Source organism: Schistocerca cancellata, chromosome 7, assembly GCF_023864275.1.
Source record: "Schistocerca cancellata isolate TAMUIC-IGC-003103 chromosome 7, iqSchCanc2.1, whole genome shotgun sequence".
In the NCBI taxonomy this organism is placed as follows: Eukaryota; Metazoa; Arthropoda; class Insecta; order Orthoptera; family Acrididae; genus Schistocerca; species Schistocerca cancellata.
This window is the reverse complement of record NC_064632.1, coordinates 136,112,295-136,130,972: the sequence shown is the minus strand read 5'-3', so window position 1 is coordinate 136,130,972 and position 18,678 is coordinate 136,112,295. Positions and strand designations below refer to the sequence as shown.

General features: G+C 39.3%; 1 protein-coding gene across 1 annotated transcript in view; it reads left to right on the top strand.

The window, feature by feature from the left end:
• The window catches only part of LOC126092666 (uncharacterized), a 186,831-nt gene that overhangs the window by 153,186 nt on the left and 14,967 nt on the right, over window positions 1-18,678 (top strand). Inside the window, exons 9-10 of the mRNA XM_049908388.1 lie at window positions 5,440-5,725; window positions 18,445-18,667. Coding sequence (XP_049764345.1) covers window positions 5,440-5,725; window positions 18,445-18,667 — 509 coding nt within the window. The remainder of the gene's footprint in view (window positions 1-5,439; window positions 5,726-18,444; window positions 18,668-18,678) is intronic.

Genomic DNA, 18,678 nt, shown 5'->3' with positions numbered 1-18,678 from the left:
CAGGGGCTACATATCTGTTGGACGTGCCTGAGGGAAGGTTGAGATGGAGAGAGGAGGGGGCAGGAGGGGATGGATAGGGAGAGAGTGGGGGAGGGGGTCAGGAGGGGATGGATAGGGAGAGCGAGTGGCAGGAGGGGATGTAAACAGAGGTTGGGGGAGTAGATGGACAAAGAGGGAGGGCGGAGAAAAAGATGGACAGAAATAGGGTTGGAGAAGGACAGAGAGAAGAGGACAATGAGAGGGACAGATACGGAGGCAAGGAATGGACAGACAGAGAGAGAGGAGGGGATGGATAAGTAGAGGGGGTGGATAGGGAAAGAGGGAGCAGGAGGAGATGTAAAGACAGACGGAGGGTGAGGAAAGAAATGAATAGAGAGGGGAGGGGATAGAAAGAGAGAGGTGGGTTGGTGAGATGGGCAGATATGGAGGCGAGGAGGTGATGGGCAAGGAGGAGGGGGGAGGAGATGGACTAAGAGATGTGCACATTATATATGACACGCATGTAAGCAGGCATAGTCACGAGGAAAATGATAGTTGTAGCCATCTTTGAGAGGCCGTGAGAAAATAGAAAGAAACTTTTGTTAAGTGAAACAGTTGAAAACAATGAATAAAACAAAACAGAAATTTATCTTGGGATAACTTCACATTTCATCAGTTAAGATGTCAGATAATACAGTACTAGCAATAAAGAGGAAACTGTAGAAGAATTCCAAGACATATGTAAATTTTCTACTGTTAAAGCAATGAAGAGGTGTACTAAGTCATACAAAGTTTGAAGAATGGGAAGGTGCCAAGGAGATAATTGTGTTTCAGTAAAAATGCGTAAATTTGGAAGCTAAGTAATATAAAGGAACCTTGAAAAATGTTTGCAGAATGTTTGTGTACTTAAAAAGAAAGATGGCAGAAAAGTCATAAAAACTGTAGACCTATCAGTATACCTTCCCTAATAAAGGATGTTCACTAAAAGTATCTCTAAACTACAAAGAAAGAAAAAAACTCAGATTTTAATCAAGCAAAGGAACAATCTGACTTTAGAAGTTCATATAATACAACACTTGAAACTACTGAATAAAATTATAATATTAAGCATAAAGCATGAATTACCACTTTGTCTGGGATTCATAGATAGTGAGGAAGTATGTGAGCCACTTTCATCAAAATCTGCACCTACAGTCTGTGAGAAATAATGCAGTGTTTAGTATCTGCCCAAGCATGACAATGACCCTGAACAACATTGTCAGCACAAAGTACTGTATGGTTGACAATGGCTCAATAAATTGTACAATAGAACCCCACAGGAGGAAATGAAAACTCACTGTGCTAGTCAGTCTATGAAGAAGCAGAAAGTCCAAAACCACATACAGATGTGCAGAGAGATAAACACAACACATGGCAGTTGTGAGCAGCTGACAACTGAGCGCACAGAAATGGCATACAGCATGAGGCGTAAGATGAGGTCCGCTGTGGTTGGACTCAGCACTAAAACTGCCCATGCAGGTTGCTGTCTCCTGCAGGTAAACCCTTCCATCAGCAAGTCTGTCCATACAATGCACGGTGTGTGTACCCTGTGCCAGTTGTCCACACTAGACCAATGTGCTACCCATGCTAGTTCATCTGCTTTGCATCAAAGTGTCCACTGGTGGGGATACTAAATAGAGATTCAAATGCTTCCTCAAAATAATGAGGTACTTTGTACTCAAAGAGGGCCCAGGCAATGAAATTTCATGTCACCAAAACTTTTCTCATCCATGCTTGAAGTATTCAGATCCTTAAACTGGGAAAGTGATAAAAGAATATGTGTTAATAGAACATCTGAAACACACATTTTGTTGATGATTTTGTAGTGTTTGCTTCAAGTGCGGAGAAATGCCAACAATAAATGGAAAAACTTGATAGAACAAGTTTGAAAATAATTGTAATTAAAATAAAGGGTGACCAACATATCAAAAAGAGAATAGTGTACATCAAAAAGAAAATAGTGCATATGAACAATAAAGTCTAGTTCATGAATTTTGCTTTTAAAGCAGTTGAAGGTGATGACTGGATAGACAAAAAAAGAAATGAAAATGAAGAGTGAAAAAGCCACTTTTTTTTTAGTGCTTTTGGTAAAGTCAGTAGTTCAAAACTAAAGTTTCCAAAAAGTGTCTAAAAAGAGAAGGCCGTGATCAGTGTGTAGTGTCAGTTTTCACTGTTGGCAGTGAGATGTGGCTATTTATATGAAAACCATTAAAAAAACTGAGGGCTAATCAGAGAACAATGTGGAAATACATTTGAGAATTACTTGGAGAGACAAGGAAAATAAACAAATTTATCGGGAAACAGACTGTAGTGGGCTGACATAATAATGACTTCAGTTATGATGAATGGAATTGGAAAGGACATTCAGGTAAGTTGATTAAATAGTAGAGGGCCTAAGGAAGTTCTTTGCTAGTGTAAGGGTACAGATAAATTAGTTAATATTTCACTGGTTTTGTGAAACACTTGCACCCTTAGCAGTTAGTATAATTGAAATCATTCATAACTGGCATTCAGCTGAGTTTAAGCAGCACTGTTATTGTTAGTTAAGGTACTGAGGTGATTTTGTCGGTTGGGATTGAATTTTTATGTTTGAGGTGTTCCTGGGGAGTCATGGCAGCAAAAGACATCCATTTGATGAGTTTCGATCATCACAAGTAGTCGCTCAGAGTCTGCAGTACCGTGCATTGTGCCATGGTGTCACTAATACAGATCTAAGAATGTAGAATATATAAAATAGAAGAGTCAGACAACAGAAACCTGACAGACAAGATGTTCTTGGGAAACAACTAAGTTGTTATCTGAGTTGTAAACTGAGTTTGAATTGTAGTTTGGCCAATAAATTAGACTGTGTCCAGAGTACATAGCCTGTTATTCTTCATAGTAAAAGTAGCTTTATGGGAATAACAGCTAGTAGATGTGAAGATTCTGTCTGCTGTGAGATAAAAGCATACTTTAAGATGGTGGAAACCCTCACTCTAGATTGAAAGTGACACTAATGGAATATGAGTATATGACAATGAAATATATGCACGACAAACTTGGATGCTTATAGCTCAAGACTGTAATGCATGGTAAGATCTAGATATCTTTATCTAACTGTGGATGTCAAAAGACACATAGTATGATGATTATGATATCCAGCACGTCTTGTTGTGTCTTTATCTCTTCCTGTAATAAATATGCATATTGAAAAATTTTATTGGTATGTACAAAATACACATACACTGATGAGCCAAAGCATTATGACCACAGCCCACTGCAAGATTGAATGCCTCCTGGTGGTGTTCTGGCACGTGCCGTGGTAAGGAATGAATATGAGCTGAACAGAGACAAATGGGCAGTCATAATAGTGAAGATATGGGCTGCAAATGCAGAAAACTGCTGATATAGGAGGTTCTGACAAAGGGCACATTGTTGCGGCACTCTGGCTGGAAACAAGAGTCTCTGAAATGGGCAGCTGGTCTCCTGTTGGCATACTACTGTCATGAGCTTCTATGGAAAGTGGTTGGAGGATAGTGAAATAATGAGTAGACCATATAGTATTGAAGGACCATATCTCATCACAAAAATTAGAGGTCGGAGGATCCCCCACTGTGTAACCCAGGAAAGGCAGCGATCTGTGAGAGACCTGAGAACAGATTACAATGCTGGTGCATGCACAATTGTTTTGCAGCACACCATTCAAAGGCCATTGTTAAAAATGCAGCTCCACATCATATGACACCTGTGTCATTGTGTTGACCCGACTTTGTCAGTTATGATTGCAGTGGATACATCATCACCACGTTTTCACTGTGGATCAATAGAAACATGTCACCTGTTGAATGAATCGCATTTGTTATTACGTCAGGTCTTTGGTTGGGTCCTTACATGCCATCATCCAGGGGAATGGCAGCATGAAACATGCACCTGCCACAGATGCAGGCCGCTGAGGGCAGATTTATGCTATGGGGTACATTAAGTTGGACTTGCATGGGATCTATGGTGGTAATCTAAGGCATCATGGCAGCAGTGAACTATATGAACATTATTGTGGACCATCTGCATCACTTCATGCTTGAAATCTCCCCCTAAGGCGATGACATCTTGTAGCAGGATAACTATTCGTGTTACAATGTCAGTTTAAGGAGCATTATAGTGAAATCACATTGGTGCCTTGATCAGCAGACATGCCTAATCTGTACACATTGGAATACATATTGGGTGCATCACTTGTGTTTGTCACTGTCTTATCAACATGGCCTACAGGAAGAAACCCATAGTGCACACTTTGTTGTGGGCACAATGAAAATGTTTCTGTTGAACATGTTTTGTTGGGTCAGTTCAGATACTATTATACTTACAAGTTGCTCCACTTCGCGGCTAGTGATAGCTTATGTTTAGTCATGTCATAAATTGAAATTTGATTAAAGACTTAGGTACTGGTGTATAAACTTCTAATTTTTAACAGAACACTTAAAATATGCAAAAATTTGAGGTAGTATTTGGTGACAGTGCATGAAAATTTGAACCAAAGCCTCCACATCTGTACAATTACAGATATTAAAATCATCTTAACATTTATAACTTTTGGGTTTGCCATGATATTTCAGTGTGTAACTCTCATAACCTTTTATTGAGACTTCTGCTTGAACAGTACTGGTCAGTACTGTAGGAAAACGGCTACTGTCAGTGTTCACATTGGATATGTTTGTTACCGGTTCCTAGAGATGTGAGTAAATGCTAGAGCTTGTAAGCTGTTCATTGATGGCACATGACCTGCAGTTCAGAAGCAGTGAGATGCATACCAACCTTATGTGCAGGAATCTTCAATACTTGAGTGTTGGCTTGATACAGAAAATTGTGTGCTGCACGATAAGATGAAGATTCTATCATCAATCTTCTCTTTTTGGATTAAACCCTTAAGGGAGCAATACGTATTCTTAATTTCAAGAATGTAATTAATATAGTTAAATGTTTGCTGGGCACTGTGGTGCAGGACACAACTCTTCCAAATATTAGATCCTATGAGCAGGACAAATTGTTCGATGATTTCCTTGTCACAACACAGTTGAAGATTTACACAGCAGCACACTTTAGTCAAGATACTGGTTGTAAGTTTGTTGGTGTTATTGCCTGTTCACAGTGATCCCTTACTGTGTTCTGGGAAGAGGGTTCTGTAACCCTGCACATCCAAAGGAGAATGGGTTGAATTTATGAAGAAAAATGTTTCCTGTCATTCATCCAATACAAATTAATAAATTATCATAAATTTTGAACCAGTTGCATGGTTGTTATTCTGATAATTTTAAAATGTGTACTCATATTATTACATTTTCTTGTGTCTGTAAAATAATTGTAAGCTACTGTGTTAAAATTATATGTACTTTGTTACAAAATTCTCCCATTTGCTAATTTTTTTACTTGTTTTTATTTTTAAAGGCCTTCAGGATTGTGGACTTTACTGCATGTGAGGAAAACGCCTTCATTCTGTAAACTATTTTGTAAAACGAATGGCCAGACACCAGAATTAACTATAAGGTTTGAGACTGATGCTAATACAAATGACAATGGAAGTTTGAATATTAGTACAGTTACTACCAACAACCAGCCAATACTATACACTTTTTCACCTTTATCTGAGGAGTGGAGCTGTACTTCCATGGAAACAGAAACAATAAGCCTTCTTGTGGATAGCTTTCAGTATATTACTGACATCCTAAGAAAAGTTAGTTATATTTCAGATTATATGTATTATAATACTAATAACTTATTTGTCTTCAGAGTGTTCCAGATTAGAAATACATAAAAGAAGAATATGATTTTCTGCAGAAATCACCTATTACTCTTATTTGTTGTCTGTGCAGATAGGGAAAAAACGCATTTAATATTGAGAATCTTTGACAGCTGTATTGCAAAAGAACCATGGTTTCATATAAATCATTGCTATGTACATTGAAATGTCTCTTAAATCTTCTCATTGTCCACACACAGTTAAATAAGAACATATGTAGCAATGAATTGCTTTTGCCATTTGCCTTGCTGTGTGCACAGCACCAGGAAATCATAGTTTTAATTTCTTGCCAGTGTCTCTTCTGACAAATTTTACAAGGACCTGTATGAGTTCATAATAACGATTTCTGTGTAACCCTTTTTGTAGTTCAGTAGCATACTTTTCAAGTATATCTTCAATATCTGAAGCAGTAAAATGCTTTTTTACCTACTCCCTTCTGCACTGAACATCATTAGAATGTATACATTTCCATTTTTCTCTGAATCTTTAGCAAAGAGTATACCACAGTTATTTGTAGTCTAAAATATTTTACATTTAAAGATATTTCACCAATGTTGCTGTGGTTTTGAGTCCAGAGGCTTGTTTGATGCAGCTTTCCATACTACTCTATCCTGTGCAAGCTTCTTCATCTCCAAGTAACTATTGCAACCTACATCCTTCTGAATCTGCTTAGTGTATTCATCTCTTGGTCTCCCTCTACCATTTTTAACCCCCATGCTTCTCTCCAATACTAAATTGGTGATCTCTTGATGCTTCAAAATGTGTTCTACCAACCGATCCCTTCTTCTAGTCAAGTTGTTCCACAAATTCCTCTTCTCCCCAATTCTGTTCAGTACCTCCTCATCAGTTATGTGATCTACCCATCTAATCTTCAGCATTTTCCTGTAGCACCACATTTTGAATGCTTCTATTCTCTTCTTGTCTAAACTATTTATTGTCCAGGTTTCACTTCCATACATGCCTACACTTTGTGCAAATACTTTCAGAAAAGACTTCCTGCCACTTAAATCTATAAGCAATGTTAACAAATTTCTCATCTTCAGAAATGCTTTTCTTGCCATTGCCAGTCTACATTTTATATCCTCTCTACTTCGGCCATCATCAGTTATTTTGCTCCCCCAACTCATCTACTACTTTAAGTGTCTCATTTCTTAATCTAATTCCCTCAGCATCACCTGATTTAATTCGCCTACATTCCATTATCTTTATTTTGCTTTTGTTGATGTTCATCTTACATCCTCCTTTCAAGACATTGTCCATTCCATTCATGTGTCACTGACATAATTACAATGTCATCGGCAAACGTCAAAGTTTATATTGCTTCTCCATGGATTTTAATTCCTACTCCAAATTTTTCTTTTGTTTCTTTTCTGTGTGTTCAATATACAGATTGAATAACATTGGAGATAGGCTACAACCATGTGTCCCTTCTCAACCACTGCTTCCCTTTCATGTCTCTCGACTCTTATACCTGCCACCTGGTTTTTGTACAAATTGTAAGCAGCCTTTTGCTCCCTGTATTTGACCCCTGCCACCATCAGAATTTGAAAGAGAGTGTTCCAGTCAACATTGTCAAAAGCTTTATCTGAGTCTACAAATGCTATAAATGTAGATTAGCTTTTCCTTAATCTATCTTCTATGATAAGTCGTAGGGTCAGTATTGCCTTGCATGTTCCAACATGTCTGCAGAATCCGAGCTGATCTTCCCTGATGTTAGCTTCTACCAGTTTTTCCATTGATCTGTAAAGAATGTGTGTTAGCATTTCGCTGCCATGACTTATTAAACTGATAGTTCAGTAATTTTCACATCTTTCAACCTTTGTGATTGGAATTATTATATTCTTCTAGAAGTCTGAGGGTTTTTCACCTGTCTCATACATCTTTCTCACCAGATGGTGGCATTTTGGTCATGGCTGGCTCTCCCAAAGCTATCAGTACTTCCAATGGAATGTTGTCTACTCCTGGTGCCTTGTTTTGACTAGGTCTTTCATTGCTCTGTTAAATTCTTTAGGCAGTATCATATTTCCCATTTCATCTTCATCTATGTCCCCTTCCACTTCCATAATACTGCACTCAAGTACATCCCCCTTGTACAGACCCTGTACATACTCCTTCCACCTTTCTGCTTTCCTTTCTTTGCTTAGAGCTGGTTTTTCATCGGACCTCTTGATATTCATACAGGTGGTTCTCTTTTCTGCAAAGGTGTATGTAATGTTCCTGTAGGCTGTATCTATCTTACCCCTAGTGACATATGACTCTACATCATTACATCTGACCTCTAGCCATCCCTGCTTAGCCATTTTGCATTTCCTGTAGAGCTCGTTTTTGAGACATTTGTACTCCCTTTCGCCTACTTCGTGTACTGCATTTTTATATATTCTCCTTTCATGAGTTAAATTCAATATCTCTTCTGTTACACAAGGATTTCTACTAGCCCTTGTCTTTTAACCTACTTGATCCTCTGCTACCTCCACCATTTCATCTCTCAAAGCCACCCATTCTTCTTCCACTGTATTTCTTTCCACTGTTCTTGTCAATCATTCCCTAATGCTCTCTCTGAAACCCTCGACAATGTCTGGTTCTTTCTGTTTATCCAGGTCCCATCTGACTATTGCTCCCTAGTCCAGTTTTATGGCTTTGGCATTGTGTTGGGCATTTTCATCAGTGATGAGTGGTTTTGAAATTCCAGTTCACCCTGTAATTCCCTGCTTATGTAGCTACCTTTGTGTTGTTCTTATGCTGATGGGGTTCATGAGTGCAGTGACTTTTGCATCTGTCATCGTCTTAGTTTTTGTCCCAATCCTCTTCAATGACCGTCTGTGGTGATCATTCAATATACACTTTCATCCATATTATGACTTAGTGGATTATGTCTTTCCACTTTGCCTGTATGGGGTATAAATCTTCGATATGATACCTCTTGAAACACCAAATGCTTCTGCTACCTTGGTTATGAAAGCACCCACCATACAAGCACTGACCATTTGCCCACATTGAAATTCGCTTAGTGTTGTGTTGGCTACTGTAGGAGTCAGCTTAGACACAAACAAGGAAGGAGAGAAGCTGTAATGGTCGGTGGCAGGAATCCAAAATGATCTGTACATATAGCATGCTGAGTTATATACCACTTTATTTCTAAAAAGAAAATAAACACAACTTGCTTCCTGTGCCTCCTACATGCCATTGTATTACTCACTATTACTACTCACAAAATGTGGGCTAAGTAGCATCTTCCTATTACTCAGTACTGACACTCTTGAAGTCTGTGACTGAACTGGGCCTGACCATCAGTGGGTTACTGGTTAAATGAGTATTGACAGGGGATGCTGAACTCTGTCTTCCTGGAAGTGTGGCGTTGCCCACTCTTTCTTTCAGGACGTGGGTCAGCGCCTTCTCGATGTCGTTTCATAGCGCTATGCTGATCGGTGTGCAGTTGATGCTTTAGGACTGCATACACAGCTCCAGCATAATGCACTCACAACTAGGCAGAACATTTTTCTAACTGTGACTGACCCTTGCAGCATATTGAGGACATTACACATGTTACCATTTATGGTCAAGTACAAGAGTGCAATCTTCAGCCTTGGCTAGCATCCACATTTATGTTGAAGCATGCATTTCTCACAGTGTTTCCATATTTTTGTCAAATTCCTGTACTGTTTAATGCTATGCTGTTTGTGGTGAAAAATTCATGCCACACTTGGAGTGATTACTTCATGTATATTAGAAAAGTACTCTGTAATTCCTAGTCCTAACCTACTCTTCTTCTTCTTCTTCTTCGTCCTCCTCCTCCTCTTCTTTTTATTTATTTATTTATTTATTTATTTTGAGGATGGGGTGGCTATCAGCATATGATAAGCAATTTCTGCTATTGGATTTGTTATTTTTTCCGTTACTAATTCTATTCTTTTTGTAGTGTTGTTATCTAGCTAGTATTAGAGAAATAGTCATTTATGTCGTTTGTTTGTGAAATTGCAGATTATTTTGGGCTCTTTCAAGTTCAAACCATTTTTATTTTTTGAGAGTGGAGATGTTCATGGGAGTAGGGATGTTGAATCACTAAGGCAGCAGCCTAAATGAACATGGTAAACTGTGGCTAAGTCAAAGTTCAAGTGGGCTACTGTACCAGACCTGTGCTTTTTATCTGAGACACAGAGTTGATCTTGGTCTGAGCGGCCCCATAACTTGCTTGCTGTTCAGTCACTCATTCATTCATTCATTCATTCATTCATTCATTCATACATTGTATTCCACAAATTCCATCATGAAAAAGAGCCTTCAAGGATAAAGAATGAGTCAAGTTTATGTATTTGCAGGCGGAAACAATCATACAGACTGCATTTTTAAAGTATACTAACACAAAAGTATCACTAGTGCTAACTAATGTACACACACTGGTATTATAGTAACAATATTATAAAAAGGAAAGTTGCCAATCACCAAATAAGTGGACCACCCTGTTGCTGAACATGCTGCCCAAAATGACATTCTTCATTTCAATGACTGCTTCACAGCCTGTGACATATTGATCCTTCTCACCAACACCAGCTTTTCTGAATTGTGCAGGTGGGAACTTTCCCTGCAATATATCCTACATTCCTGTAATCCTCCTAGCCTCAACCTTCGTTAGTCATTATCCTCACCCATCCAGCCCTGTCCCTATTTCCATTCCAGCACTAAACCACTGCACCCAGTCTTTTTACTTTTCTCTATATCCACTCCCACCCCCTCACCTTTAACCTCCCGAATGCATACAGCTGCCCTACCCTCTCTCCACCTCATCCCTGTGCTCTCCCCACCAGCACTTTACTGTCCCCCTCCCCAACCCTACTATCCTTCCCCCTCCCCACCCAGTCGCCAATCCCATCATGCACTGCAGTCGTGCGTGCGTGCGTGCGGTTGTGTGTGTGTGTGTGTGTGTGTGTGTGTGTGTGTGTGTGTGTCTTTTTGATGATGTGCTCCCATGCTGGCCACAAAGTTGGTAAGGCGCTCTTGTGGTAAGACATTCCATTTCTCTACCAGCACAGTTGACAATGGTCATTGGTGCATGCAGACAAGTTTCAATACGTCTCCCCTATGCAACCTACTTGTGCTTGATCGGATTTAAGTTGGGGGAACATGCTGGCCAGTTCATTCACTGCATATCATCTCATTCCAAGAACTCCTCCATTTGCACTGTTTGATGCAGGTGTGTACTGTCATAAAAAAAAAAAAAAATGATGTTAGGGCTGAATGCAGCCTGAAAAGACACACATGGTGAAGAAGTACATTGTTGCAGTAATGTTGACTGGTGAGTGTACTGTGTTCAAAGATTTGAAGATCAGTACACCCTTGCAACATTATGCCTCCCCACACCATAATACCTCGACAACCAAAACAGTCATGTTCAACAATGTTCCTGGGTGCATTATATGTTCCCACCTCTCGTCGTACGAGGCCACCTCTCGCCATATGAGGGTACATACAGAATCACTACTCAGAATGAATCTGTACTCATGCAAGAAGAACAAGTGACCCCAGCTCTCATTGGTCTAGATCCTATGCTTTCAGCACCATTGAAAACAGTGCTGCCAACATGCAGGTAGCAGTGGGACACAATGTACTGGTTGTCGAGCAAAGAGACCAACTGCATGTAGTTGCCGTGCCGCTGGGGAGTGTGGGATTGTGTGCCTTGCAGTCCTGTTAAAGCTGGTTGCAATTGCACCCACTGTTTGTTGTGGGTTCCTCCTTGCCTGTGGCACAATGTGGCAGTCATCCGTTGCTGTAGTTGACCTTGGTCGATCAACTCATCTCATGTGGGTAGCAAGTGCCTTTGTTAGGAACACTTCCTATGTGTATGATACACAATGCTGTGAGCACACTACCAAACTCCTGGGCTACACTTGTCACTCTTCATGCTTCTCCCAGTTTCCCAATGTTTCTTCCCCGTATGAAGTCATCTACATGTTGTAATGAAGAACACAACCAAAGTGCATCATAACTGTTTGCTGGTTGACACATTATCTTTTCATGTTCCTTTAACTGCCACTTGCTGTGAGCCAGCCCCATTTGGCCCTATAGTCACACTAAACTCACACCATGTGTCATCCAATTTTCTGTGCACAACTGGGAGACATCTGGTAACATGCCAACATAATTTCATTCATTTCCACCATATACGTAGTATATTATATTACTTTATGTATATAATTTTTAAGTTTTGCAGTACAGTGTGTGTATGACAGGTAAAAAATCAGCTACTTCGAACGTGGCCACTGCTTCTCCTTAATTATTCAATAGCTGTTGGTGTCTAATACTTCAGACAAAGCAGATCACTGTAACTATCTATATATTGACAAAGTTAATACCTATCAAAGTCAAAGAGTTTTACATACCTGACTCCAAATATTATGAGAAATTACAGGGGTAGTGCCTAATGGGGTATTATTTGATTTTAATATTTAAGGATTTTCTGTTACCTGTCTGATGTTTGCTGGCAACCAGAGTATAAAACTTGCTTCTTAGTGTTCTTCCTAAATTCACTCTTGTTATTAAATTAACCACAAAGTCCCATAGAGAGGACATGTATTGGCAACTAAGAGTAAGAATCTATAAGCCATTGAAGTGGCTTCTGAATAATGATCAGTCATTGACCTGCCACATACCAGTCATGCACTTCTGCAGTCTGAGCTCAAGAGTGCATGTGTCTGTAAAATAAATACTTTTTTTGCTTTAGCTCCAATACCTCAGAAGATTACGCCATAGAACAGTGTTGAATGAATATATGTAAAGTATAGTAGCAATCCTGTCTGCACGTCAATACAGTGAGAAATTTATAACAACAAAGCAGCAGAATTGAGCTTTTTGGTTAATTTATCTACATGCCAGTACCACCACAATTTATTATCTGTCTAGATGCCTAGGAACTTCACACATGGAGCCTCATCCATTGTGTAACCATTGTACCATACTTAAGGTACCACTAAGTCATTTTTATTTGTTTGGAATTGCTGTTCAGTGTCATAGTGGTATATGGCCAGGGTAAGAAAGGACACAGGCATCTGAAGAGAGTTTTGTAATAACACATGTAACTGGAAACCTGCTGTTTGTATTCTTGTTAACAGAATACGAATGGTGCATTTGAGTTGGCCCCTGGGGACCTGAGCCAGTCAAGGAGGCCATGCAAAGAGTTTGGTTTTGCGGTGGCACGGAAGTCTGAAAATATAAGGGAGGAGGGGTGGGGAGGGAGTTGGAGTTGAAGTTGAGAGTTCACATCATAGCAAGATGAAAGCCAGTGCCAGAAAGATCATCCAGTCTCAGTCGATACTCCGGCAACAACTGGCAGACAACACATGACTTCTCCCTCATGCTTCATATTGACTGTTCAAAAAAGTGGCTTGTTGGTCAGCATGGTTCATGGGAACAAACAACCTTTGCTGAGGTGACAATCTTACTCAGCATATAGGCCAAAGTGAATTGTACTCGAACATTACAAACAAAAATTTAAGTGGAAGAAATTCAGAAATAACAATAAAATTCACACCATTCCTTGATTTGGTTGGGTGACCTGTACATTTTATAACATTTGTTTTTGTAACATTAAGGATTAAGCTGTGGGTTGTGAATCAGTTGTGAGATTGGAGCACTGTTCTCCTGCCCGATTCTGGTATGTGTATGTTTGGGTCCTTTATTGATGTATTTGTTTTATCAACAAAGATTACAGTTTCTGAAGAGTCTTCTAATGGCTCAGGTGAATCATTTAAGTAGACCAAAAACAGAAATTGATAAAACACTGAACCTTGTGGAATGTAATATGTAATGTTACCCTTCTCTAAATTTAATGTTATTCCTGTCATATAAACTGCAATTGTGGCCCTTTGTTTTTTGTTGTTAAGATATGACTCCATTTGTGCAGTGGATGCTTTTAATGCCATATCATTTTACACTCAGGTGATAAAAGTTATGGGACACAATATGCACACACACAGACAGCAGTAGTATAACTTACAGAAGATATAAAAGGGTAATACATTGGGGGAACTGTCATTTGTACTCAGGTCATTCATGTGAAACAGTTTCTGTTGTGATTATGGTCAGGCGACAGTAAGTAGCAGCCTTCGAACATGGAATGATAGTTGGCGCTAGGTGTGTGGGACGTTAGGTAATTCAGTATTCTGAGATCCTCAGTGTCAAGAGTATGCTGAGAATACTAAACTCTGGCATTACACGGACAGTGCAGTGGCTGATGGCCTTCACTTAATGACGGAGACCAGTGGCCTTTGTGTAGAGTTGTCAGTGCTAACAGATAAGCAAAGCTGCATAAAATAACCACAAAAATCAAATGTGGGATGTGCAATGGACATAACTGTTAGAACAGTGATGCAAAATTTGGCATTAATGGGCTGTGGCAGCAAGTGACTGACGTGAGTACCTTTCCTAACAGCACATCACCTGCAGTGCCTCTCATGGGCTTGTGACCACATTGATTGGACCCTAGACAAATGGAAAACCGTGGCCTGGTCAAATGAGTCCTTAGTTTAGTTGTTAGGAGCTGATGGAAGGGTTTGAGTGTGTGACAGATCCCACAAAGCCATGGGCCCATATTGTCAACGAGGCACTGTGCAAGATGGTGATGGCTCCACAGTGATGTGGGCTGCAGTTATATGTAATGGACTGGGTCCTATGGTCGAATTGAATTGATCATTGACTGGTCATTCGTAGACTTTATGCTCCCAGGCAATGATAGAATTTTTATGGCTGACAGTGTGCCATGTCACCAAGCCACAATTGTTCATGATTGGTCTGAAGAATATTCTGGATAATTTGAGTCAATGATTTGGCCACCAAGATCACCCAACGTGAATCCCATTGAATGTTTATGGGGCATAATCAAGAGGTCAGTTTGTGCACAAAATCCCGCACTGACAACACTTTCACAATTATGAATGGCAATGGAGGCAACATGGCTCAGTATTTCTGCAGGTGACTTCCAACAACTTGTTGAGTTCATATCACATTGAGTTGCTGCACTATGCTTGGCAAAAGAGGTCCAACATGGTATTAGAAGGTATCCCACAATTAGTGAAGTTTTCCTAATAGAATGTTGTGATCTTCACAATGAAAAACCTTGTTAAGGTCACAGAAAATACCAAGTAGGTAATCTTGTGTGTACTTGTACTAGAATTGAGTTAGTGAAATCATACATTGATTAGAAAAGCCTTTATGGAAGACAGATAGAGCATTTTACTAAAGGTTATTCTCGAAAAGTTTCTGAAATAGTATGTTATTAGCTAGCTTCTCAAAAAATTTCGACTTCTTGGGAAGGAGGAAGATGGGTCTAAATTTAGAGTTGCTTATCTCTACTTTTATGAATGGGTGCCGGTGCTGCATACTTCAGTCATTCAGGAAGTACAGTTTGACTTGTGAACTGATTACGAAGGTAATTCAAAGGGGTTGCTTCCAAGTCAGTGCAAGACCTTAGTACTTGCTGAGATACCACAACCAGAAGACTTACTGCTTTTTATGATCTAATGGCTTTTGTGATCTCTTCAACACAATACAGGAAAAATGAAGGCTGATGATGAAGTATTGGAATCCTGTCTGAGCAAGTCTAATAGAGCCATGTTTTATATATAACAATGAAAACAATCAGCTATTGACAAAATTATTTAATTGGCTAGATAAAAAATCTACTCACCAAGCGGCGGCAGAACACACACATAAAAGGCTGTTGTAATTGCAAGCTTTCAGAGCCAGTGGCTCCTTCTTCAGGCAGAAGGGTTGAAGGGGAAGGAAGAAGAGAAGGAAAAAGACTGGAGAGGTCTAGGAAAAGGGGTAGATTTTGGACAAGTCACCCAGAACCAAGGGTCGGGGGAGACTTACCGTACGGGATGAGAAGGAAACACATTATGTGTAGAATTGTTCAGTGGCTCTGTGATTTGGAAACATTTACCCAAAACAGGGCTTATTAAAAATGTAAATCACAGTGCCCTAGTTACAATGAATTTTTCTGGAACTTAGTTGTGCAAGTAACCTATTTCTACAAACCTTCAGATGCAAAACATACTGTGTGGGTATCACAGTGTGAAGAGGAACACATCAGTCATACCCTTATGTGGTCAACCCATCTGTTAAGCAACTCTTGAAGCTGTGCATTCAACAGAAAGCTCCATCTGGTCTTGTCATATTCGTTCAGAGAGCGCAAACTTTTCACTTTTGTGTGAGGACCATGTCCACTAATGCCAAATGCCACCCTCAGTTGCATAGTTGAGGTTACAGTCCAAACTGTGCTCAGCACCTCCAATAATCACTTAATAATCTTTACAGATATCTTTCCCCAGAGATCATAAATCACTGCGGACATCACTGGGTCCTGCACTTGTCTTAAAATACTTATTACTTCATATTCACAAGCCGAAGATTTCTCTACTAATTGAGACTTTTCCCCTCCCATAACTATTTGCTAGGAGGAGGACCTTCATGGTCTCTCTTTAACCCTAATATTACTTTATTAGTATTATTTATTATTACCTTGTCTTGCACTTGTTCCTCTGTCTTGTTAATGTTTTCCTGAATTCCTTGCATTGCCTGCAGACCTTTGTGCACAGTTTCCAGAGCAGTGAAACTGTTGGAGATGTCTAGATTCAAGATTTGAGACTTTACACTATCTCTTGAACTCCTTGCCTGATCTGACAGTGTTTACCACAGTCCAGTCATCTACATTATTTCTAATTTTACTGTAGTACTTATTTGCTTTTGCCACAGTCAGGTCAGCTTTTAGTTTAAATATTAGCTGCTCTTTCTCTGTAATTGTGGAGCGATAGTCACAACTGCTGCAGTGGTAAAGCTAGATACGTCTTCATACAAGCTAGTTGCTTCACAGTATCCAGCATGAATAAAGCCTGCCAACCTTCTCTCGCTATTCTGTTGCAATTTCCACACTTGTCTGTTGTGATTTCTCTCTCTCTCTCTCTCTCTTTTGTTTTTTGTTGTTGATTGATTATTTTGCAATAACTGTTCAATGAAAAACTGCGACTGGCTTATGTTACCAATTGATAATTTAGGGAAGCAACAAACATAATAATAATAATAATAATAATAATAATTATTATTATTATTATTATTATTATTTCTTTACTTTCTCAAACGTTAAGTCTGGTTAAAAATGGAAAGTGACGCGGACCTTGATCAAGCGTCACTTCCTTTTAACTGTACGGTATATGGTATATGTTATATTGCATTTAGGAACTTCCGGGTAATTGAACATGTATCAATAATTACGGATTTCTGTAGTTGTATATATAATTTTGGATGTAGCTGTATGGCATTGATGTCGTCGTCGTCGTCATCATCATCATCATCATCATCATCATCATCATCATCAGTGGCTCAGTGGCCTGCAAGGCTTTCAGTTGATGACACTATGAGCCGTCATGGAATCCAGTGGGTGGCAACCATTGCTCTGTTCAGAATGCCATGGAGATTGTTGAAAACTGATCCATGACCGCTATGTTCTTTGTAATTCAGGTATGTTTGATCACACTGGAACCAACAGCACCACTTTATCACTGCATTGCTTTATGATGCATTGTTTCAGTGCACTTACACCAACTCAACATGAATAGTTGAAACAGTTGATCCCCTTAAAATATGAGAATTGAATTACTGCAGTGCACTCCACTTTAAATTGAGATTGCACCATTTTGTTTTGTCTTCTCTACTGGTGTACTATGGTACAGGGATTTCTGTGTGTAACACAACTGCAGATATGTACCTGCAAACAACAGAAAACTAATTAAAACGAGAAAATGGGGATTCCAGATTGGAATATCAACAGTATTGTGAAAAGGTTAGATTGCTACTCACTGTATAGATGACATGTTGAGTTACAGACAGGCACAATGAAAAGACTGTTACACACTGAGCTTTCAGACAAAGCCTTCTTCAGAAAGGAAAAGAGAAACACACACATATTCACACAAGCAAGCACGCCTCACGATACATGACCCCTGTCTCCGGCCACATATTCACACAAGCAAGCACACTTCATGCACACATAGCCACTATCTCTGGCCCCATCAGGAATGTGCATGAGATCTGCTTGCTTGTATAATGTGTGTGTCTCTTTTTCTGTTCTGAGAAAGGTTTTGTCCAAAATCTTAATGTGTAACAGTCTTTCCGTTGTGTCTGCCTGCAACTCTTCGTGTCACTTTTATGATGAGTAGCAGTCTATCCTTTTCACAATATTGTTAAAAAATTAATTAAATAATTTCACTTTTTGGGGGATGATAATTAAAACTTTATGATTACCCTACATATGTTTGATGTTCGCAGAGTAGTACAGCAAAATCCTCAAAGTTTCGACATTGTTCACATTGTAGTAATACATACATATTCTGGCATTCAGATGTCATTGGTAATACACATTCATCATTCTTTGCTTCATTTTGCCTACTGGCTTCTTGCCTTAAATTTGTAGTCCCTTGTGCTCCTTCATCATCCAGCACCTCCCATCTCCACCCCCATTCCAACTTCTTAATTTTAATTTCTGAAGTAGAACTTACGTGTGAGGATGAATGAGTGTCACTGTGTATCAATTATATGGTGTTGTACTGAAAATTATTTATCTACAGCAATATTTTAATAGCAAGCATATAATGTATTTTTGTTTTTAGGTGACTGAGGATATGCAAGAAAGGTGTTCTGCAATAATAAAGCTAATTTATGTACATGAAAACCTGTTTTACTGCACAGATACTTCACTCAATGTAACTAATTGTGCTGGAGATCATTCATCATATGTGATTATTAAAGTTCTCTCAACATGTGTGGTACCTCAAGAGGCTGTGAAAGGGAATATTACTATACTCTGCCTTCTGAATGTTCTCCTTTCTGAAGGTAATTGGAGT